The sequence below is a fragment of the Phaethon aethereus genome (genome assembly GCF_964289735.1).
Source record: "Phaethon aethereus genome assembly, chromosome: 13".
NCBI classification, from domain to species: domain Eukaryota; kingdom Metazoa; phylum Chordata; class Aves; order Phaethontiformes; family Phaethontidae; genus Phaethon; species Phaethon aethereus.
Window position 1 is genome coordinate 1,255,080 of NC_138589.1, and position 24,217 is coordinate 1,279,296.

The 24,217-nt window shown below is 55.4% G+C and overlaps 3 protein-coding genes across 3 annotated transcripts in view; 2 read left to right on the top strand and 1 right to left on the bottom strand.

Annotated features, from left to right (window-relative positions):
• Window positions 1-179: 179 nt before the first annotated feature.
• On the top strand, window positions 180-8,223 carry EXOC3L1 (exocyst complex component 3 like 1; the record flags this gene model as incomplete). The annotated part of the gene is made up of 13 exons (XM_082005920.1): window positions 180-222; window positions 1,218-1,378; window positions 2,630-2,849; window positions 3,141-3,801; window positions 3,976-4,093; window positions 4,293-4,418; window positions 4,520-4,620; window positions 5,034-5,144; window positions 5,289-5,418; window positions 6,388-6,510; window positions 6,847-7,002; window positions 7,427-7,551; window positions 8,037-8,223. 13 exons carry the CDS (start codon window positions 180-182, stop codon window positions 8,221-8,223), a joined length of 2,262 nt encoding a protein of 753 aa, XP_081862046.1.
• Window positions 8,224-10,056: 1,833 nt separating this feature from the next.
• On the top strand, window positions 10,057-12,156 carry CTRL (chymotrypsin like; the record flags this gene model as incomplete). The annotated part of the gene is made up of 7 exons (XM_082005484.1): window positions 10,057-10,108; window positions 10,271-10,374; window positions 10,525-10,604; window positions 10,858-10,939; window positions 11,044-11,224; window positions 11,675-11,808; window positions 11,995-12,156. 7 exons carry the CDS (start codon window positions 10,057-10,059, stop codon window positions 12,154-12,156), a joined length of 795 nt encoding a protein of 264 aa, XP_081861610.1.
• Window positions 12,157-20,564: 8,408 nt separating this feature from the next.
• PSKH1 (protein serine kinase H1) overlaps window positions 20,565-24,217 on the bottom strand; it is a gene marked incomplete at its 5' end in the record, with an annotated part of 28,739 nt that continues 25,086 nt past the window's right edge. Inside the window, one exon of the mRNA XM_082005823.1 lies at window positions 20,565-21,007. Coding sequence (XP_081861949.1) covers window positions 20,690-21,007 — 318 coding nt within the window. The 3' untranslated portion in view covers window positions 20,565-20,689. The remainder of the gene's footprint in view (window positions 21,008-24,217) is intronic.

A 24,217-nucleotide genomic window follows, 5' to 3' on the forward strand; every position in this document is an offset into this window, starting at 1 on the left:
CGCTGCGCCTTCCCCTGTGTCCCCCCTCCCCTCCGCCCCCCGTTCCTGACGTCCTGAGCGCGGCTGCCGGAGCACAATGAGGCCCTGAGGAGCGGCGGCTGCTCCGGCTGAGGAAACGGCTGCCGGTTTCCTCCGCGCAGCCCTGCCCTGGCCCCCGCAGCTCGCACGGCCTGGAGACCATGGGCATGTCTGCGGAGGACGAGCGCGCCGTGAGCCCCAGAGGTAACGGGGACGGTGCGGCCACCCCCCGGGTAGCCAGCGGTGCTGGGCAGGGGAGGGATGCTACTGCTTGCAGCGTCTTTTGGGGTCTCCCCCGCCCTCTGCCTTACCATCCCTGGACCTTTTCTCCATGCCGGGGCTGCTGCCTTGTGCTCTTAGTGGGGGTGGAAGCCTGGCTCTGCTTCCTGATGGTGATAACTGCCCCGGAGGCAGCGCTGCTCACCACACAACTCGTCCTCAGAGCTGCTGGCGGCCTCCGAAGCCCCCAGTCCCCGAGGGTGCCCATGCAGGCAGGATCCCCAGCAGAGCAGGAGCCTGGCTTGGCACCGGCTGACATCTCCACAGGGCTACAGAGAGCCCCAAGCTGTGAATAAGCTGGGGGTGGTATGGGGGGAAACGATGAAACCCGGCGCTGGGGATGGGGGCTGGCATGTGATAACTGTGCTAGTTCTCAGCCCTCTGCTCTGGCCATGGCTTCAGACCTTGTGCCAAGGGGGATGCCGTGGCCCCCCATGGCTGTGTGGGTGCCTTTGGGAGACTGGGAGCCTCCCGTCCTCACCTCAGCCTGGCTCTTCTTGATGCGAGAGCTGCCATCTCTCCATCCTCCCTGCTGACTCACAGCCAAAGCCTCAGCCCTGCCGAGGGTTTCCCAGGTGCCATCAGAGACCCCTCAGACACAACCCAGTGTTGTGTTTTGGGGGAGCAAGGGGGTTGAGCGCTCAGCCTGGGGGACAGCCTGAGCTGGCAGGCTGGGTGACAGCTCCTCAGGGCCGCCTTCTCGCTGCCACAGCCACTGTGAGAACCCCGATCCGCGGCGGTGGCATCTCAGGGGGGCCCTCATGGAAGGACCCGCTGGCTGCCGCGCTGTCTGGCTTCCCACATCTGGGTGTGCTTGGATGTCCGCTGGCAGCCAGCTTCCTGCCTCTGGCCTCAGGGGCCCTTCCTGCCCTGCCAGGAGAAGCTTCGTTGTGCTCGTTAACCCCTGGCTTCGTCCCCAGACGAGGAGTGGCCAGAAGCGGAGAAGGCTGAGAAGTTGGCAAGAGGAGCCGCTCTGAAATGGGCTTCAGGGGTGTTTTACCGCCCCGAGAAACTGGAGGGGCTCGGGCAGTACCGGAGCCGAGAGACGCAGAGGAACAGCTCCATCCAGTCCCGGCTGAAGGTGGGTGTTTGCCACAGCCCACCCCGTGGACACCTGCAGCCTCACTGCCTCCCCAAGCAGGGATCCCAGCCAAGGTCCCCTCTTCTGCATCATCTTTTTTGTCCCCACTTCTGGCAAAATCCTGTCCCTTGGCTGGAGCTTGGTGGGAGAAATAAGATTGTTTGGGGGAAAAGATGTGGTAAAGTCCCTCACCACCCCCTGTCCTACCCCTGGGCAGGGTCTGAAGTGTTAAAATGAGCCTCCCATGTCTCCGACCACCCTTCAAAACAAAAGACCAAGGGTGCTCGGCATGTCCCGTGTGCGGGAGTCAGCGCTCCCCAGCACCGTCCCATCCCAGCACCAAAGGCTCCCCTTCCCCAGCGCTGGGAGGAGACAAAGAGCTCCAACTTGCCCCTGCAGCAGAAATACCATCTCTACACGCACCCATAAGGGCTGTCCCCAGTCCCCATGCGTGCCTCCCTGCTCAGGGCGACCCTTTTTGCATAAGCCAAGGAACGATTAACCTCAGGATCCGATCGGTCTGAGCACCCCAACCTTCTCCTGATTATTTTGGAGATGGTTTCTCCTACCCTGAACGTGGGTGAATTGTCCAGGAGGCAGCTTGTTTTAAGTGATGTGGCCTCAGAGAAAACAACCTGCTTCTGGTGACGCTGGGTAAAAGTGCTTCATGGCACCGGGAGCCGGGAGTTAGATGGGCAGACAGGACATGGAGATGTGCCAGTGCCACTGCAGGGCTTGGAAAAGATGGAAATCCATTTTGGAGGAGGGTTCATACAGCTGCTGAGGTACTTCATGCCATTAATATGGCCTGGGGGGCACGTGGGGGCCCTCTGGCCTGCAAATATTTTGCAGAAGCAAAGCAATCTTTTAAAACTTAAAGGAGACATCTGGTTACTGCTCACCCTGCTGCCTTGGTCACCGCAGAGCGATGCCCTTCTCCCACCTCCACCAATAGTCCCTGTGACTCAGTTTACCCACAAGAGGGGGTGAAGTGAGCGGTTCCAGGGTTTCTTGAAGCTGGGTGTGCTTGGGTCTGATAGGCAGGGGTCATCATGGAAAGTCTGGGAGATAGGATGCCATGATGGCAGAGGCAGATGTGGCAGGATGCCATGATGGCAGAGGCAAACGTGGCCTTGTGGGGCTGGGAGAGTGCATGCAGGAGAGACCTGGCAAGGCTGGGGCAAATGGCACATGACTCCTCCAGCCTTGGAGAGCTTCTCCACTGCCCCTCCATCCTCTTCTGCTCCTCAGTCAACTGTCCAGTCCTACCTGGAGGGGGTAAGCGCGGGGCTGGAGCAGCTGCGGTCGGCGGCCCAGGAGGTGCAGAACGTCTGCCAGGACATGGGAGCTGCGCGGTGGGCTCTGCTCGACAGTGCGGACCGCTTCCAGGGCCTCCAGCAGATGCGGGCGCTGATGGCGGAGCACGTGCAGCTGGCCTCGGTGGTCCAGGTGCTGCCCCAGCTCTTCTCGGGTAAGGCACTGGCCTGGTCCTTGTGGATTTGGGCTGGAAGGCACTGGGGACAACTCCAGTCCAACCCTGGGCTCCATGCAGGGCTGGCAGCAAAGCTCGAGCAGGTCGCTCCGGCTTTGCGAGTTGGGTTTGGAAAGTCTCCACGGGTGAACATGCCACTGCCTCCCCAGAGCCCCACATCTCAGACTCTTCCCCTCACCATCTCCCCTGCTAACTTGCATCCGTGACCCTGGTGCCGACCTCCTTCACTCCCCGCACTCAATCCTGGCATCTCTCCTCCCTCTCCCACAGTCCACGAGGTTTTTTCCCATACCCTGCAGCTGCTCCATGGGCAGCACCTGCTGGAGGCCCACGCAGAGCTCATGATGATGGAGCACCTCCGGGATGACATCCTCTCCCAGCTGCACCTCCGTGGGCTCTCCAGTGCCCAGGCAACGGTGCTGTCCTACTTTGGCGGTCTGCAGGAGCTCAATGACAGCCTGGCCAAGCAGCTGTGGGACATTGTGGGCAGCAGCCTGCAGCTGGTGCACGAGGACCCGACTCTTTTTGTCAGCGCTGTAAGGATCATTGAGCGGGAGGAGAAAATAGATGATACTTTGCTCCTAGAGGCCACCTTCCTGCCACCTGGCCGCCCAAAGGGCTGGAGGCAGAAGTTTTACCACGTCCTCCAGGAGACCATCACAGGAGCCCACTTTCAGGCCACCCGCATGGACGCTGAGGGGCCAGGGCTGGCCAGGCACCTGGCAGCGCTGCAGAAGAACATCGTGTCTGAGCTGCGTGTGGTGAAAAATCTGATGGTCCAGTGTGTCCCAGCTCACTACAACATCCTCAGCATCTGCACTGCCACGTACCACCAGGCCCTCTCCAGCCACCTCCAGGACATCCTTCGAGAGGACCTGGACAAACAGGCACTCTTCCTCCTCCTTGAGTGGGCGCTTCGTGTGTACCACAGGTCAGCATCAACCAAGCAGGGGAGGTTGTGGAGAGCCGGGTTGTCCACCAGCACATGGGTGGGTTGGGAGAGTGGCTCCAGCCCCTGGAGATGACCACCGGGAGGGCAGAGGGAGAGGTAGGAACTGCTGGAAAACACAGGTCTTCCCAGCCCTGTCCTACCTCTGCCCTCCAGTTCAGAGATGATGGGTCACCCTGACCTTCTCCCAGAAGTGGACATTTCTGCTCTGGGTCCTTTGATGTCCCCTGAGCTTGTGGATCAGACAGAGAGGAAATACGTGGTGAAAGTCAAGGTGAGCGAGCGGGATGGCACACGTGCAATGCGTACGGGGACCCAGCGACGGCCACTGGGCCACTGTCTGCTCTGACAGCAGCAGGAGACCATGAGCCTGTGAGATGAGGCCCAGGACTCGCTGCTGTGCTATGTGTTGGGTCTCAAGGGAGTTGGTACCTGACTTCTCGGGCTGACCATGGTGGGCGTCCATCCCACAGGCTAGTGTGCTTGAGTGGATGCAGAGGACCCTGGAGGTGGAGTTCAAGGAGTGGTTCAGGGAAGAGGAACCTGAGACAGACCATCAGGGCTTCTTCCAGTCAGCCCTACCAGTCATTGTCATGCAGGTGGGTCCCCAGCACCACGGGTGCAGCTGGGGCATGACTGTGCCCCAAAAATGGGGCCATGGCCTGCAGCCTCCCTGCCTCGCTCTCCTCTGCCTGTGCAGATGCTGAATGAGAACATCCAGGTAGCCTCCTTGATCACCAACTCTCTGCAGCAGAAGGTCTACAACATGGCCTTGGAGGAGCTTGAGGCATTTCTGGGCCGGTCAGTGGAGCCCCTTGCACCCCTGCCCATCCTCACAGACCCTGGGTCCCATGGCCAAGCACCACAGGCTGATGGTGGAGGTCTGCCGTGGGGCACCCAGAGCTCATCCAGGTCATAGAAAGCTCAGCAGCCTGTCTACCCTTGGGGGCTACTATCTCAGCCCTTGGGAGCCATCGGCTTCTCTGGTGGCACCAAGCCCTGCTCTCCCAAGGTGTCCAGAATGGGTCCCACTGTCCCACCCTACCCAACAAACTGTCACTGTCCAACCTGGTGGCAGGAGCTGAAAAGAGCCAAGTGAGCTGGGAGGGTTGCGGGAGGTCCAGCATGCCCCCAGGAGCATCCCAGCTCCAGATCCTCGTGACGAGACATCCAGGGCTCTTCCCACCCATCACGATTGACTCGCTGTGTTGCAGTCTGCGGGAAGCCCTAGTGCAATGCGGGAAGGAGCACCAGAAGGACCGTACCATACCCAAGTACTACATCTCCTACCTGCTGGCCATGCTCAACAACAACCTGGCTCTCAGGTAACATGCACCAACACCTTGTAGGTCTTGTAGCAACCTCACTACCCACAAGGAAGCCACATCCTCCCCCCACCCCCCTGGGGACCAGTGTCCCCACCATGCTTCCCAGGCTACCTGTCGCCTCCTTTCTTCTCTCTCTCCTAGCTCCTCTGTCTCCTCCCTGCACCCCGACACTGCCCACAGAGAGGTCCCTGCATCCCTCCAGGCTGCTCTAGACAGGACGCAGAAGAAAACCTGCCAGCTGCTGCTGGAGGAGCTGCTCCTAGACCTGCAGGTGCGTTTGTCCACAGCCCCCGAGGCTGGCAGGGCTGCAACAAACCCACTCCCAGTAAAACAGCACTACTGCTACACTCCCAGGCGTGGTTTATTCCTGCCCAGGATCCCCGTCGCCATGTACCCCGTGGCCTGCTATCGTCCTGCAGACATCTCTGCCAGCCTGGCTCCCAGAATTTGATAAACCACCCACAGCTCAGGCAATGTCTGTCACCAGCCAGCACCGCCCTGTATCGCTGGGGCAGATCGCTTGTGGCCCCCGAACCACTAACCGACAGAGACCAGGAGCCACAGCCCCCTCCGGGCTGGCTCGTGCTCCTTTTTAAGGCTGTTTCATGGCAGAAAACCAACAGGAGAGAGACAATGTCCGTGCAGAGGATACAAGGCCATGTGCGACTGCCCAAGTCATTTCCTGCCAGCGTAGTCAAATTTAGCTTTCCTGGAGTCTGGACCAAAAATCTGGAATAATTAATGGCATTGCTATTTAGGGCTTGAATGCCACGAAAACAAAAGAGCAGCTAAAGGATGAAATGCTCGCAGGCAGCTTGGAGACTGAGACATGGAGGGAATGTCTGCCTGCAGGCAGGAAGACAGGCAAGGACAGTAGGGGAGGCGGAGGTCAAAGCCCTCGGCCAAAAACATGTTATGTCTACGCAAGGGAAGTGGAGAGGAGTGGAAATTAGAAATGAAATCACAGCAGGACAGGCCAAAAGCAGGTGTGTGAGGAGCAGCTTGCTGCCCAGACCTCAGGTGCTGCCCACAGTGGGGCATCATGACCCAAATGAAGCCCCAAAACGGGGATCTCTGGGTGTCAGAGAGGGGCAGCCCCAGTGAATTCCCATAATTTCCTGATCTCGACCACTCTTCTGTTTTTATGTTGACTTTTGGCTGGCAGCGGGGGCTTGGGGGCTTTGCAAGGCAAAGAGGATGCGATGCCGGGCACCGAACGCTGCTCTCCTGCTTCTTTCAGCCCCTCTGCCTGCAGCTACCTTCCCGCAAGTGGCTCTCCGGGTGCCAGCTCGTCAGCAGCATGTGCGAGGTGATTGACAAGTATGCAAAGGACTTCTCCCGTGTCAGGAAACCCGTCTTCACGGTACGGTTGCTGTGGGGTGTCCTTCGAATGCTGCTTGTCTGTAGGGCAAGGAGGTTGGGCAGCTGGGTGCCACGGTGGGGTGCAGGATGCAGGGGATGCAGTCGCTGCTGGGTTTGCCGGAGAGCCCATATCCTCCGGAGCAGCCCCGAGGGCACCGCCACGCAGAGATGGTCAGGGTTTCCCTCAAATTCAGGTGCTTGCTCTGTCCCTCCAGCCAGGGGGGCTTCCCGGCAGATTGTCCCCACCGCTTGGTGTTGCATCCAGCCCCTTTCCCCCTGCCTTTCCCGGGGGAATTGGGGTCCGATGCCCAGCGCTAACGGCTCTTCCCCTGCCCAGCTCCTGCTGACGGAGAGCGAGCTCCTGGTGGCGAGCCAGTACCTGCGGGCGCTCATGCAGAAGAAGATGGTGTGCAAGAGCAAGGAGGAGCGGGGCCAGCTCTGTGACCGCCTGCTGCAAGACGCCACGCAGCTCCGGGAGCTCTTCTGTGGCCTGGTGAGCGGTGCCCGAGTGCGGCGGGAAGCCACGGGAGGGGAGCGTCGCCCAGTGAGGTCGGTGCAAGGACTCACGTCCATCACTCGCCCGTTCCCCTCCAGCCCACAGCAGATGGGGCGGGTACATCAGCCCCCAAGAACAAGATGTGGCTGTTACCCTCGGGCAGTTGTGAGGCCAAAATGGGAGGAATTGGCTGGATTAGGGACTCGGGGGACCATCCACCCTGCCCAGCGCAGGTCGCTGCGGCTGCACAACCTCCTCTCGCCTTGGGGCGAGCCGGCCCCGATCGGTGGGACACGCTGAGTGGGGAGACACCAGCCGTAAGGGGCCAGGCCCCTAAATGGGCACCGAGGACAGGGCTGCGTCTCACCAGCCGCCGCGGCGGCCTCCGCCCGGCCTGGGACGTGGTCGTTCTCCTTCCCAGGGTCTGGACCGGAGCCAGCAGAGCCTGGAGGCCGTCTTTGCCCTGCGGGAGCTGATCTGCCTCAAAGACCCGGCGCTACTCAGCCTGGAGGTGCTGGGTTTCGTCACCAAGTACCCTGACGTCAGGTGAGAAGCCCAGCTCTGCTCTCGCGTGAGACGGGGTAGGTGTGAAGTCTGCCCAGGGGAGCAGGTTATGCTGCAGAGCAGGCAGAGACCTGGGCTTTTTCCCTCTCCTCCCTGAGATTTTCTTTCCCATGCTCCACGTTTGAGGGGTTCTTGCAAAGTCACAAGGGGCAAAGATGTAAAGGGAAAAGCAGTTCTGCTGTGGCATTCACCCATCCGTATTTGGTGGCCAAAGTGTGAGAAATCACAAAACGCCAAATTGGAAATGGCAGAATTGGCCAAAACCCATGAAATGTCAAAACCAAATTCATAAGGTTTGTGGGGTTATTTTCAAGCAAATTTTAACGTTTGCCTGGTGCAAAGTACCAGCTCTCCCCTGGCCTCAGCTCAGCTTCTCTGGATCATGGGAGGTTTGCGGGACGCGAGCACTGTGCGGGATGGTGCTGCGGGCCAGCTGCGCCCGGACTCACCTCTTGCTCTCTGCCCAGCGATGAGCACATCTCTACCTTGCTGGATCTGCGGGGTGACGTCTCCAAGGAGGTGCGGCACATGGTGCTGGAAATGATGGCGCAGCACCCGCAGGTCCTGCCCGAGAGCTACCGGCCCATCTTCAGCACCATCCTGATCCCCGCGCCGGAGCTGCCCTTCTGCCTTCGCAAGGGCAAGTGTGCCTGACATAGCGCTCCGCAGCCTGCTCCCCGCTCCCCCCACGGATGTAAGGACCACGCGGGACACCTCTGAGGCTGCGTGGGGAGAACGGAGATGACACGTGGCATCCCCTACGCGCAGCACCTTGGCCTGTGTTGGGGACAGTCTGGATACGTGCCATCCTCTTCTGGTCTTGCCTCGCTCAGCCGACTGTCCCCTGCAAGCACCAGCCCTGGGAGACCTGGGTCGGGAGAAAACCTACCCATAGCTATTTTTGCTGGCCTGCTGAGGCAGTAATTGAGAGCTGCTCGGGTCTGGCCTGTTGCCTGCAGGTGAAAGAGGAGCCGCAGAGCGATGGGCAGGAGTCTGCAAGTTGGGGTGTCTCCATGGGGCTGCAGAGATATTTGGATTTCCCCAAGTATCCAGATGGCCTCCTGAGCCAGCGTGTCCTGGCCATGGAGACTGTTGTCCCCCCAGCTCCAAGACAGGCTGGAGCCTTGCTAGACCCAGGCTTGCAGGAGGGTTTTAGCCACGCAAGGTCTTCCTGTGTTTTAGCTCAGCCCAGAGGTCTGGTGTGGCTGCTCCACCAGCTTGGGCCCTGCACGGATGGCGGGGAGCAGCTCAGCCAGCTCCTCGTGGCCACAGTGGCGGAGGGTGCAAGGGGGTCTCGCCGCCCCGGGTAGTGCTGTCACCCCTGTCCCTGCTGCCATGAAGGGACAGTGCTGCGTTCGTGCCGACCTGCCCGACCCCTGGCCTCGCTCTCTTGCCCAGCATCCAAGACAGGACTGGAGTCCAAGACTCTCCAGCCTCTTGGAGTGCGTGAACTCAGTTGCGTCTGGTGTGTCGTCATCCTCCCGGGCCAGCTTCCTCCATGACGGGCAGCACCGCCCTGGGCACTGGCTCTCCCTCCATCATCTGCTGCTGTCCAGCCCTTGGTCGTCTCCTCCTCAGGGGCCGTGCAAAGAGCAGGAGCAAAGCCTGTCTCTGCACCTGCACCCTCGGCCGCGCATCCCGCCGTGTGGTGGGCCTGATCCTGCTGTCCTTGCATGGCACCGCTGCCAGAAATAAAAGCCTGAGCTCTGCAACCACTTGCCAACATCCAGGCTCTGCTCCCCGGTGGGTCAGGGCAGGGGTGAAGGCACGTTGTGGGAATCCGTCCCTGTGCTCAGCATCACCCCAGGGATGGCTCCCTGCACCCCGTGCCACCCCACGAGCATCACCCAAGGAGCTGGGGGGTGATGGAGACACTACGTCCCCTCCCTGCGCTGAAGGGTCTGGCAGCTGCAGTTGTGGGGCGACGCTCAGGTGGTGGGGTCGGCCTCAGCTCGGGGAGGTGGCCACCATCCTCCCTGGGGCTCGTGGTGTGCTCGCCCAGCTCTCCACGCTGGTCACAGCTCCCACCTGCCTGGGAAGGCGTCTGCCCTCCCCAGCTGGCTGTGGGACACACTCACGTACTCCAGGGATGCCGTTCAAGGGGTGGCCCAGGGAATATCCAGCTGTGACCGGTGCTGTCCCAGCATGCCCAGCCCCACTGCTACCCCATTTGTGCGCCCACAAGCAGCCCTATGTGCGCGCCCTGCCATCATAGCCCTGCAGTGCTCTCCCCCTCTGCAGTGAGAACGGACACAACTCATTACAGTGATAGCCCAAGCACGCCAAGGTGCCTTTTGGTAGCACGTTCTCACAGCCGCTGGCACCGGGGGTTGCTTAGGGCAAGGTAGGTGCCAGGTTTGACCCGTCACTACTGCCCACAGCTGGCAGAAGGCACCAGGAGGACCTTGACCTGCCTGGCTACGAGCCACATGGCTCCGGGCTGCTATAAAGCTCGTGGCCCTGGGAACACGGGCCTGTCCTGCCAGGATGGCGTTCCTCTGGGCAGTTGCCTGCCTGGCCCTTGCCAGCACAGTCTCGGGTAAGTGCTGCCCATGGGTGCGGGGAGGTCCTCAGGGTGCAGCAGGACCAGGGAAGCCCGGGGACGGCGACATGGAGCCACCCGTGCCGGCACAGCCATGCTCCTGGGCGTGAGCCCCGAGCTTTTGGGGTCACTCTCGTGCCCCTCCGCCTCTCCTCGCAGGCTGCGGGGTGCCTGCCATCAGCCCCTCGGTGTGCTACAGCGAGAGGATCATCAATGGGCAGAATGCGGTGCCTGGCTCATGGCCCTGGCAGGTGTCCCTGCAGGTACGGCACGGTCCCGTGCCCCGGGAGCTGGGGTTGGGAGGTGGGCAGGCACCAAGGGAGCCTGTGACCCCCTCTACCTGTCCCCAGCTTTGGCGAGGGGGGGAGCTCAGCCTGCCCAGCCCCAGCTCTTCCTCCCTCTTTCCTCCCCAGACCCACTCGGGATACCACTTCTGCGGCGGCTCCCTGATCAGCGAGAACTGGGTCGTCACGGCTGCCCACTGCGAATTCAAGTGAGGAGCGACGTCTGGCCAGCCCATGGCGAGGCCACCCGGTGCCGGGGAGACGCCGGCTGAGGGGCAAGGGGCTTGGGGCACGCTGGGACTTGGGACAGCCCCAAAAGCCAGCACCCGAGGAACCGAGCAGCCCGGGGCTCCCCGCCTGGCTGTGCCCAGGGCAGCTGCCCTTGGGCCCACGGTGCTCCGTGCTGCTCCCACCCCCGGTGCCGGCTGCCACGCGTCCCCCTGACTCCCTTACCTCTCGCAGCCCGTACTCCCACGTGGTCGTCCTCGGGGAATATGACCGCGGCTCCAACACAGAGCCCGTTCAAGTGAAGACCGTGGCCAGGGTGAGCCGGGCTGACGCGGCCGCGGTCCTGGGGACGGGGCTAGAGCTCTGCGCTGCGGCTGCTCCCGGAGGGCAGGGATGAAGCGCTAGGGTGTTTTTCGGCAGGTCATCACGAACCCCAGCTGGGACCCCTACAAGCTCAACAACGACATCGCCCTGCTGAAGCTCTCCTCGCCCGCCCAGCTGGGACCCCGCGTGTCCCCCGTCTGCCTGGCCCCCGCCAACCTGGCTCTGCCCAGCGACCTCCAGTGCGTCACCACCGGCTGGGGACGCACCAACACCAGCTGTACGTAGGCCGCAGCGTCGGGGAGGGCTGCGCGCCGCCGCCGTCGTCCTGGGGGGCTCTGCAGGGTCTGGGGGGTGCGCGGGGACGCCTCGTGTGCGCATGGGGGGGGGGTGTTGCGCAGCAGAGTGACCCTGTCTGGGCGCGTACAAGCCTGCGTGCGCGCGCGCTGGTGCAAGCAGGGGTGTAGGTGCGCGCTCAGGAGGCGGAGGCGCGCAAACCCCAGGGGCGATTGCACAGGGGTGCGAGTTTGCCCTTGCTCGAGGGCCACGAGACAATCCCGCCCTGGGGAAGAAGGGGTACGTTGGCACGGAGGGGGGAGGCGCTTTGCGTGGCGGCACCCGTGTGTTTGGGGGCGCCAGCGGGAGCTTGCCCGGGGTGCCTGTGCGCTCCCGAGGGCCCCGGGGAGACTCGCCGACACTGGCGCGGGTTAATGGTGCTTCTTTCCCTTAGCCCAAGCCTTGGCGGTGCGCCTGCAGCAGGTAACCCTGCCCTTGATCCCCCCGGGCCAGTGCATGCAGTACTGGGGCAACCGGATCACCAGCTCCATGCTCTGCGCCGGCGGGGTTGGTGCCTCCTCCTGCCAGGTAAGGAGCCGAGCTCCCGCTGCGCCGCAGGGAGGGTGGAGGAGGACACGTGAGGTCTTGCATCTGTGGAGCCGGTGATTTAAGCTTTAACATCTGGCCACGTCCAAGGGACCAGGCGGCAGGGCTGGCAGGGTCCAGTTTGGAGCACATGCTGGGACCGCTAGGCAGGAGGCATCTTCTCTGCAGGGTGACTCCGGTGGACCGCTGGTATACAAGAATGGGAAGGTCTGGACCTTGATCGGCATCGTCTCCTGGGGAAATGGCAACTGCAACATCCGCATGCCCGCCATCTACACCCGCGTAAGCCAGTTCCGAAACTGGATCGACGACATTATTGCTCAGGGATAGAGCCGGTGCCGGCGGGATCCCCTCACTGGGCGCTGCTCCTGGCACGGGGAGCTCGGCGGAGCTGGGAGCAAGGCATGCCCCTGTAATAAATCTGCTTGTGCCAAGCGCTGCCTCTGGCTCCTCTCCTCTGACAACGCAGAGCGGGGTGGAAGGGGGACAGGGGAAGCCTGGGGCACCCTGTGGTTGGGTGCTCCTCCTCTGAGCCCCAGCGTCTCCCAGAGCTGGAGCTCAGTGCCCAGCTGGGACCCACCGGGGAGGTGCGAAGCCAGGACCCGACGCACAGGCAGAGGGGAGCAGGGCTGGCTGCGGCTTGGGGGCTCCTCAGGGGGTCTTCAAGTGGGGGGGGTCTTCTACACCCTGCCGCCAGCCCAGAGACCACCGCAGTGTTAAGGGTGGGTGATGTCCAAGCCAGGCGCAAGGTCTCCAGCACCAGCCGGTCCCATCAGGGAAGGGGACTGTGGAGCTGCAGCTCACCAGGCTCAGCACCAGTAAGCACATCTCGGCTTGCCATGGAGGGAGGGTGCTGGTGGGTGCACAGGCTCTTAAAAGATCCCTGCCTGCAATTTAAAGCTGTAACTCGTGTAGCAGCCTGGGAACACAGAGCTGGAAAGGAGAAATGTCGAGGCCAGGTGACAGGTTTTCAGAAGCAAGCAGCATCCTCACCTAAACAGGTTCTTGAGACCAACAGCAGGTGCAAAAAAATAAGTCTTGTGTTCACACATGGTCAAAGAATTAAAACCTGGTTCCTGGTAGCTCCAACTAGAGATGGTCATGGGGACACAGTGGAGAAGAGCAGGATCAGACCATCCCAACATGAGGCGTGGGTTGGTTTTTTCTCCTTTACCAGTGAGGTGAATGCAATATAAAACCTTTGCTGTGTGAACCACAGCCCCCAAAAGATTGTAATCGCTCTCGTATCAAGCAGTCACAAGAAAGCATGCTGCTACACGGAGATGTACCCATGGGAAGGGTTACAGAGGGCAAAGACAAATACTCTGGCCCATATGCTTGAGTTTTAAAAACAAAAAGCTGCTCAAATACAGCCCAGGGCTGGTTTTAGCTTGGTTGGATAAAATTTAGCTCCGTTTAAGTGGTCTGCTCTGCAGGGAGCAAGAGGAACTGGAGCAAACTTACAGCAGGGAACTGGGGCTTGCAGAGAAACCTGTGAAGCTGCTGGCTCGGACTCCTTTGCCGTGGGAGGCCTCGCCTGGGGCGTAGGGGAGAAGGGCACAGGGGCTGAGCTCCCTGCAAATCTCCTCTAAGGCTGGCGGTCGCAGCTGCACTCAGTACCCACCGGTCTGCCATGACATTTAGAGTGTGCTTTCACTCCCTGGTACCAGAAATAAAACCCATCCCATGAAAGCAGCGTGCTCTGTTTCGGCTTTAGTTAGCTCCCAAGTGACCTTGAAGACAGCTGAATGTCAGAGCTGTGGGGATGGGCCACGTGGGCAGAAGAAACTGGTGGCCACATGGAGCTGCAAACGGGAATTGAGCAACGGCAGCACTTTTTGCTCTGTGTGTTCAGGTCACTGTCGCCCCTGCCACTGCTGGCACGGGGTCCCTCGCTCCTGAAAAATCGCCTCCTTCCCAGGGCATGCATTTTCCACTTGGTATTACAGGTTTTCCTGTTGGTCCACAAAAGCTGCTCAGAGTGAAACCAGAGAGGTGGCGAGTCGCTGCAGGCAAACGAGGGTATTTTTCTGGCCCTGTTCGCCACCTTGCAGCAAAAGAAAAGTGAACAAAATGTCCCAAAGTGCCTGTTCAGCCCCCGAAGCCTGCCTTCCAGCAAGAGGCTGAGTGCCTGACTCACCCAGAGCATCCCCGCGGACATCCCAGCCCCGCACCAAGTCTCCCTCAAGGCAAACTCCTGGTTTGGCAGCTGCCTTAAAGAAACCAGTAAACTCTTTTTTTCCAGGCTCTTTGGTACCTTCTTGCTGTGCCCCAAGAACAGGTTAGAGGGGTGAGCCGCTCCTGGCTTTTGATGCGTTTAGTGACCATCGCTCATGCGCCGGAAAGCAGTGCCTTTCAGCAGTCAGATCCGTAAGCGCAGATCCCTGAGCCAGAAGTAACGACAGCAGAGCGACGGGGTACACAGAATACATTTACACGTTTAGCAGACCGAGTACACAAAATAAATAATTCTGTACAATCTAATCGTAACGTTACAGACTAATTACAATGGTTCAGAACTCATCCTACAAGACAGTCCTTAGCGTAAAGACAGGACTCGAAAGGCAAGTCGCAGAACTGGATGCTTCCCAAAACAGCCCCGTTAGGAGACTTAACGGGACGCGACCAGAGTTACTTCCAAACCGTTCCAACCCAGCACCGGAAATTTGGTGAGCAAAAATAACAGCAAGTGCCGGAAGACCTGCGGTCCCAAGAGCTTCCCGGGAGGCGTCTTTCCGGAGTGAAAGGCAACAGGAAAACTCACGGCATCGGGGCATGCTCGCAGGAGCTTCTCGTTCCCAATGCACCTCGTCGGGGCCGCAGATCTCTTCCACATTCATCAAACACAGTGCAAGGTTATTTGCAACGGCGGCGAGTAGCTCGCCCGTCACACACGAGGGATCTACAGTATTACCACGCAGGGGAGGACAGTGGGAGAAGGAAAAACTGCCATCAGGCAGGCAGAGCTCCCTCCACCACAGGGACACCAAGGGTGGAAGGTACCAAGCTCCACGATGCCGTTGCCACCACGCATCCCTGCTGCTTCACATTTTATTTTGGCAAATTCACTGCACAGTAAGGCACAGCTGACATGCAGGCACCTGCCTCTGGAGCACCCAAGAGCTACGTTCTTAATCCAGACTGAAAGAGGAGATTGAGTGGTCAAAAAAAGCACCAAAAACCTCCCAAGAGCGGTGTAGGCAACTTGGGGCTGGGTATCCGGCACCAAGTGGTAGAGGCACTTTGTGATATTTCCCGGGACAATGCCGAGCTGGTGAGAGGCCAGGACACAACCAACCCTCCCTGCAAATCCAAGGGCTCATCTGGAATACACTGCTGCCAGAGAACAGTTTGCAACTCCTCCAGAGGGGGTGATCCCCCCCCCCAAGCCAACCTCTGCCTTGCTTCGCATCATTTAGAAAACCAAATTAAGTAAAACAGTCGAGATTTTAATTTACCCCACCTCAAACCCTCTGAATCTTTAGTATCATCACTTAAAATGGGAATACGGCTCCACGCAGTTTGCTAAGAGGCCACGCACTAGTTGTCCTATGTCGTACAAGACCATCTTGAGCTGCACTGCAGGGCCCTCAAAGGGAGCCTTCTCCCACCCGCAAGGCACCGTTGAGACACTTTTACCTTGCTCCAGGACTCACCACGGCTCCTGCAGAGCCAAAATCCAGAGCTGCTGCGCTTGACCACAATTCCTATTCCAGTTTGTGCGTTACATAAAAAGTTGAGTATATTAGTACTTCAGCCAAACCCCTGGGTAGAAAACAGGATTGAGAAATGGAGCAGGGTATAAGAAAGAACATATACTACCAGAGCACAAAATAGCTGACCTAAAAGAAGAAAATTCCCAAATTCCAAAGAATTTAAGAGGTTGAGGGTTTATCGTTTCCAAAACAAATACATAACGCAGGCCCTACGCTGCAGCTGGTTTCCACATCTCTACCGATGCCAGCAGGTCAGAGCCCTTTTGTCTGGGCTTATTCTCATCACAAGGCTGTAAAGCTGTCCCTCACGTATAGTTGTACGTTTCCAAGAACAACGCAGTCCAGGAACTGGCAGGAGCATCTGGATGCTATCACCATCTCAGTGCTAAATAGCACAGACTTCTTCCGGACCGAAGGAAGGGAGGTTTCTACCACCATTGGGTTGTTAAGTTTTTTAGAAGCCTGAGAAGGATGAGAAGTAAAGCAAACGTGGACAAGTAATTGCTGTTTTCGCAAAATGCAGAGAAAAATACACTATGTACTCAAAAATCTGGATGCAAAGCTTAACAAGGCTGTTAACCTTAACCTGACCACCTAACGTTATTTCTGGAAGACCTTTTCATATTCATTTCCAATAACCCTCAAAAAAAAAAAAAAAATCAAGGAATCAACAGGCCACATTCTTTGAAGCTGTAATTCTCTCTCCCAAGAGAGCAGCCAAATTCCCAGGACGAAACGATGGGAGTGTTTTACACAGTACAGCTAAGTTCCAAAAGGCAACCAACCATAATTCCCTCTGCTCCTTAAAACTGCTTTTCCCTGAAACAGAATACACTGCGAAGCAACACCCCAAGCTGCTCCATTGTGTCTCGCGATGGGAGAAAGTCCCAAACCTACTGATTTCAGCCTCAGCATCTTCAGGCTTTGCTCTCTCCTAGTGTCTCCTAAGACGTTTCCCCAAGGCAGGGTGCTGGTGAGCATCGACTTGAGATACTGGTGGGTCGACCACACATGTCTTTTCCCCAGCATCAAGAATCCCTTCCAGCAGGCGCACACGAACTCACACTCCTACCTTTGTGGGCTAAAAAGCTGTTCTTTGGGATCAGTATAGGAGAAAACGGTGCCACGCTGAGAAGGTTGCTGAACATCTAGGACTGCAGGTGTGGTCCACGACCACCACTCAGCACACCGAACCCAGATTCCTCTTTGTAGGAGCACCTCACCCAGCAAACAGTGGGAAGGTAACCAGATGAGGGCTGTACTTGGACAAGGACACGCTGCAATTTGCCACTAGGTGTCATTCCAGCTTCATTTTCATTGTATGAACAACAGCAGGGAAAACAAAACGCATTACCTGCATTCTGCTGGCTAGTTCAGTACCAGAGGAAATCTTTCAAAAAACCCTGCAAGCCAAATTAAGAACCACCACTAAGAGCCAAAGAAAGAGATTTTAAAATTCAATGGCAGAAAAGACATTTCCGAGAGATTTTAGGTTCTACAAACCCCAAACAAAGCACTCCTGAAAAGTGTAAACTCCTGAGACTTAAGACAAACTGAGAGCTGAGATGCTCCTGTGGCATATCTATGAAGACAGATTACTGAGATAATTCACAGTGAAGAGCTTTGTAGAGGACAGGTTGAAGGCACCTGAGCTACTGCTCAAAATTACGGCACATTGACTTGTCCCCTCCACCAGACCCAGCTGAAAATGTGCCACAGTTGCAAGGATAAAAGCACTCGAGGAATTAGTCTTGAGCTGGCCCTTGCAACGTAGCTTTTGGATGATCACAGTTTCCCAGACAGAGGGAAAGCAGAAAGATCACCAAGGACTTCACGGGACACTTGGATGGAGCTCTGCTAGTCTCCCCTCTGCTCACACATATTCTTCTCTGGGTATAAGAGTTCCTGCAAATATTGAATTTGGTAAAAGAAGAAGGTTTGAGCCGAGAGTGTGATAATCAAACGATGTAAGGAAAGCCCGTAAAGATTTTCCCCATGTTTACATTGATTTTTTTCCATGCAAACAAGAAAACATGGCATTTGTAAAAAGAATTCAAGACAGCATGTAAAAAAATAAAGAAAAAGTTCTTTTTCTAAAAAAGCCAAAGCCCCTTATGGGATGGACTTGGTCCTCTTTGGTGCAATTCCCTAAGAGTGTGATGCTCGAGGACCACACCTCCATACCACAAAGAGGCAGATTGCAACTATCCGGTATCACTCATGCGGGAGAGGGATCCTCCCTTCTGCCAATTCACCTCCCGGATGACCATCACCGCAGAAAACTGACAGTGCCAGGAACCTACACAGCAACATCCCGCTTCCCAAAACATTCCACCCCAAACTCACCACGAATGACATCGCTCCGAACTTTTCCTGGTGAAAAACCAATTGCTGAGAAGAGCAAAAACGGTCACAGATGAGAAGATTTTTGTTCTGCTTTGTGAAGGTGGAGAAACAAGCTTGGTCAGACCAGAGCTCAACGTCCTCCCCATAAGGGAAAGCATGAAGGAACAGCATGGGTAGACATCTGCACAACGTCTGTGTGTTTTGATGGTCTAGTGGTTAAAGGAAAGGGCCTCAGGTTCTAGAGGTCTTGGCTCAGTTCATCAGTTTGGCCTCCTCTCATAGGCAAAACACCTATTTTAAGGATAAACGTGCAAGATAATCTGAGGAGGGCCATGAAAGCACCCAGGAGGGAAAAGAGATCACAGTGCCTGGGTGTGACGCTCCAAACGTGCAGAAGACTTAAAATAACAGCTCAAAAACCAGAAGCCATCTGAGAGAGCATCCAGCCACCTCTTAATGTACAGGGTAAGAACAACTTTCCAGCTGATACTTGTCTTAGAGTGGTTGCTGCCTTTGGAGAGCTGTTTGCAGTAATATGTGGGGCACTGAATTGTTTATGAAGCAATATGTGGCAAGCTGCCTGTTTTGTCAGAAATCACATCTAGGTTATAGTTCATGGTGACCCACCAGGGAAAACTACATGAAAAGGTAAAAGAAGCTGAACAAACTTTTTGTTTTTGCAGTCTACAGAGCTGAAAAAAACCCAATTTTGGGTAATTTTGTGGTATCTGTTCATGCTGATGGAAGAAAGACTGCGTGTGATACGGTAGGATGGCCACGCAGAGAAAGGGCAGCCCGCAAAGGATCCAGAGTTTTCAAAATAAGCTGCAAGACCGTGCAAAGGATTTAGAGTTCACCCTCCCTACGCATACCGTCTGTCCTTGGGTTTCCTCCGGCCTGTTGCCCGTCACACACTTGGGTGCATCAAGCTGTGCTCACAGTGGTTATAGCCCATCCCAGCTCTGGGGTGGGAAGTACATCATCCCTAAAATTCCCTTTTTTTCCTTAGCACAGAAGACTCAGCCTTCTCCCGCTGAAGCTGCGCTGCTGCTTTGCTGTTTGCTGACCAAGAGGGGCTGTGACCAGTAGTTAGGGCTCCCTGGAGATGTGACTGATCACTTAAAACCTTGCTGATGCTAAAACACAGTGGCACAGACATCCGTCCTGGGGGAGGCGGCCATGCTTGCACAGCCTCCATCTCCAGCCCAGAGCTAAGCAAAGACTTCCCAAGTGCATAGCGTGAAGCAAACCGTATGGCTTCATATGGAAAGTTGCAAAAACCAACATTCTCCACTGAAGATTTTGTCTCTGCTATCACAAGAGGGCAAACCCACCCTGAGACTGTGCCATCAGCCCCGCTCTGCCACTCTGGTTGGGAAGGTATCTCAGCAGGCTTGCACAAAGCTCAGCTCTACAGCACCCACCTTCCCCAAGAGGTCCTTCACAAGAGGCCCCCCATCACCATCCAGCACAAAGAAACCTGAAAGGCAGCTTCTTCCTGTTGGATGTAAGTCACACCTAACAGCTCTAGGGTTTTTCTGCAACACCTCCAGGGCATTATCACTGCTGACGCTCCAGGATCAAACCTCCTACTACCCTGATGGCTATGGAGCCATCTGTGGCCATCTCAACAGCTCCCACCACCACTTCACTGTCCCACAGCAGGGACAGCAAGACTGGGGCAGAACAGGCACGTGAAGTAGGGGAGCCCCATAAAGTCTGCAGACAGGGAGCAATACCTAGAACCACCACAGTTTTGGTGAAGTGATGCAGTCAGTAACGCTAGCTTGAATGACGCAAGATGCGTGACAGGTCACAGAAATGACAGCAACAAGAACGAACCCTGCATGGTAGGTGCTGGTCTTGCTGCAAACAGAGGAAGGATAATTCAAGGAGGACAGCAAGGAACCCCCCAAAAACCTGCCTTGCCAAAGACATCTCTCTGCGTGCCATGAAGTTCCTGCAGGATAATGATCCTCTTGCCACCCCTCCAGCAGGAGCACCCACTCAGTCCAGATCAAAGGAATGAGGCTACAGCTCTGAGCTCGCAGCACTTCAGCCCGGTTGCCAATTTGCACGGCGGCTTGCGCACAGCTTGAATAAACCCTTGACATCATTGGGTGGATGGCAACCCTTGGGGGAAACCTCGCAGCCTCCCAGCCATCACGGAAAACTGCTGCCTGGCATCTCTTCGACGAGGAGCTGGTGGGCAGCGCGCCGGTGAGTCAGAGCTACCCTACTTCTAAACTGCATGTGACTCACATCAGCTTCACTGCAAAGGCACCACGGAGTCTGACTAAACCAGCTCAACATTTGTGTGTATGTAATTTTTAAATACATATACACACTCACATGTGTATGTGCACAGACATATATGTACGTACATACACGTAAAGTGATTTGGTTTTTTTCAATATGCAAGTGAGAGAAACTTAAAGCTCTGGAATTAATAAATAACTATGAACAACCAAGCTCCTGGGCTACAGAAAGAGCTCTTCTCCCCACATGGCTCCTTAATTTGTGTATTACTTGAGGCTCTGAGCTGTGCTCTGAGCCCACAAGGGCTCCCTCGTTTCCTGCGTGAGACCCCACGGCACAGCTCGCAGGGTGTGATGGCCACCACGAGATTCCCTTTCCTCCGCACGGGGGGGACACCTCCTCATGGGCTGGGGGGACACCTGGAGGGAGGGAAGGAGGAACCTGGATGTTCCTCACTGAGTGAGCGTGCGGCAATGGGTGCTGCACACCTACACCACAGAGAAGACATCTGGAAAGACGCCTGGCAGGTCCCAGCCCAGCGCTCAGCCAGTGTACTGCTGCTGGTAGCGCAGGTTGAGCTCTCGCAGCTCCCGCTCCCGAACCCGCCGTGACTTGTTGGATTTGGTGGAGCGGCTGGAGCGGGTGGACTGTGCGGACTTGGTGCTCTGGCAGCGGGAAGATGCCCTCTTGAGAAGGTTTTGAGAGATGGAACGGTGTAGGTTCTTCATGGAGGAAGAGGCTGCCATGCTGACCACCCACGGGTGCTTCAGAGCCTGAAGGGCTGTCATCCTGTCACTGGGGTCCACCGTGAGTAGACGATCGATGAAATCCTTAGCCAGGTTGGACACGCTGGGCCAGGGCTAAAACACAAAAGAGATAATTAGAATGAAAGGTCCCGGCACAGCTTCACTGATTAATTAATTCCTCCCATCTCCAAAAGGTGGGGGATTCTGCTTCTTCCATCCTCCCTTTCACCCTCAAATCTTCCAAGTGGTAACCAACAGTGTCTGCCCAAGGAGAATGAGACACAATTAATTCAAGAGAACTAGGCGGGGGAAGAGGCCAAATTAGTGGGAAATGCCTACACGTAGGTGCCGTATGGATCACTCCAGCAGCTGGGCTCAGTCTGCCCAGTAGCTGACCCTGGATTCCAGTCTTCCCAGGTGCCTCAAGCCTGTGGACACCTACACACGCATGTGCACACACACACAGAAGTGGTGTCAGTCAACCCTCAGACTCAGCCATCTCTCCAGCAGCTGCCTGGGACTTCGCTGGTCCCTCTGGTTGCCAGATCCTCCTGTGGTCTCGTCCTTGTCCTTAGACACACACACACAGATGTCCCCAGCTTCCAGGTCCCTTCACCACCTTGTTCGCCTCCATCTTTGCCAGCAGTCACACACTCGGTCACACACTGACTCGCACACCCGCGCTTGCTCCAGTTGCTGTACCACACAAGCTCCCAGACCTACATCCTGCTCCAGGTGCTGGCCTGGAGACCTCCTGGGAAGAGGGAGATGAGAAGACCTCATCTTCTCATGTGCCTTGCATCTGATGAAGCCATTGCTGCTTGAATGCAAGCCATCTTGCTCACAGAGGACGCATCCTGACACCAGACCCCTGTTTTCTTCTGACCCTTCATCCAGCAAGCAAGCAGTGACCTCTGTGTCAATCCTGAAACCAAAACTAGGGAGATTTTTCTGCCATGGTACTCGGTCTTAGTCCCACGTGGGAATCTAGAAGATGTTGCTACTGGTCAACCCTGGAACAGCCAACTCAGCCCAGTTGGAAACAACCCCATAAAATGTTCTACATCCATATAAATGTTAGATACAAGGAGTTTTCAGGAATGCTTACTACAGAAAGAAGGAAATAGTTGATAAAATGCTCGTTTTAAAGAAACAAACCCTGAATAATTAATTACTCCTATAATTAATTCCCCCTAATAGACAGAAGTATAGCCGAAACAACTTAGGAGACAAACACCTACAGCCTTGCATGCTGGAATTGTTTCATTTCCGAGAAAATACCGTGTTCGCACTAACGTGAGAATTGAGGACATTTCCTTTAGCGTGAGGTGAAGGTTGGGCTGTGGACAGAGCTAGGAAGACGACCACGGCAAAAATCTACTGTAAGGGTGGAGTGGAGGATGCAGCATGGCTAGCATAAAAAAACCAAGGGTCAAATGGACCCAGGCAAGAGCAGGTTTCTGCAATCACTGGGTGTTGTGTGGGTCTTAGCCCTCCTGAAACCACCAGTACCGAATTTTTCAAGTACGTGAAGACCACATCCCAAATGGCATTAAAAAAAGCCTGAGCAGATTCACGCAATGAAGTCAAGATTTCAACACAATAAGGTCATGTACAACCACATACGTGTAACAGAGTGGAAGCAGCATGTGTGGTTGAAAAAGACAAAGGCTGCTATTCTGTGTCTTTCATTCCTATCTTCATTTGGTGAGGAAGAAAAGAGCCCAGCTATTTTAAAATTCAGCGTCCACCAACTGCAGCGTCGGATATAATGCTCTTTTCTTGTGCAAAGGTCTAAAAAGGTATGTCCTGGGTTTTTTTGAGATCCACAATTTATTGTTACCGAAAGCAATTTTCTCTTTCGCAAGACTCAAAGGCACCGGCCAGACGGCTAATCCACGGGAGGATTTTGTAATGAAAGGCAGGATGGTCTGAGAGTTACAGCATTGCTCCCAGCCCCGCACCACGGAGAGTCAGCGGTGGGGCCGGGAAAGATGAATTCAAGCTCTTGCTAAGGAACTGGCTACTAGGACGGTCAGAGTACCAAAAATCTTACTTTTACAAGCGATGACTAAAACAGTCTGGCTTACTCAGCTTAGCTACATTGGGATACATGATCACTGTCAATAACTATGCCAGAGAAGAGAGTGAAAATGATGTGAACTACTTGATATAAAAGGAAATACCGGTACATGAATAAAACCTGTAAATGTTTCTGAACATATTCAGGATAGAAATAGAAATACTTCTACCTGCCTAGAGCTAGAGTGCTTCCTCAGGAAGGAAGCACAGCCTTCTCCCGTGGATCCGACACCACTTCTGTGCTTTGAAACCATGTCCAAAATGCCCTCTCCTCCTCGTTTCAAGAGCAAAATCAGTTAAAAAAATTTTCATAAAACTCAAGTTTTTCCATCTACTGTTTTAAAATATAATTAGTTTGTCACGACCTGCCTTAAATTACTTTTTCTTAGCTGATGAAAAGCATCTTGACAATGAATGGTAAGAAAAAAACAGGTGCTTGTTAGAACAGAATAGGGACAATTTTCGATTAGAGACTCATTAAAGTGTTCGCTTATAAAGAGGGTAAATGAAACAGCAAAAAAACTTTTCAAAGGTAGCAAAAAACACAATAAAGGTTACAACTGCAGTTGAACACACTGGTCTGTTTTGCAGAACTATGGACCCTTTGAAGACCTGAGCCTTTATGCCATTTAGAACAGAACCAAGGAGCCAAATCTGCCTCTGCCACGGGGCGGGGGATACAAATCACGTTTCAAGCCTACAGATTTCCTACCAGACTTTTGGATAAGGTGCTTCTTTTAGTTAAATAACAGCAAAGGGAATCAACTTGCAGGGTTTAGTCTTTAGTGGCATAATCTCAGGTAATACCAGGCTCGTACTGTATGTCAATCGGCAGGACAACATATCACCTTCCTTTAAAACTCCGGATGTCCGGTTACAGATGACCTTTGGGTTCTCTATTCCACAGATGGACAGATCCAAACGAAACCCAGCAATAAGAGGTTTTGCCTCCACTTTTACCAGGGTTGACTTGAAAAGCTTTTTAAAAACTATTTTATGTAGCTGCTTTTTTTTTTTTTTTTTTTGGCTAATTTAAGTTATCAGCTATTTATACAGTTAAAATCACAAATTCATCATTATTTATCTACACCCCATTAACCACTAATCACTTTTTTCCTTGTCCTCCTCCTATCAGACAGAGCTCACCCCATTCTGTTTCCTTCCTAGAGGACCCATTTTCCACTCTCCAAATAATGCTAATGAGACGTCTAAGCTAACACTATGTCTATCCAATTTACCGAT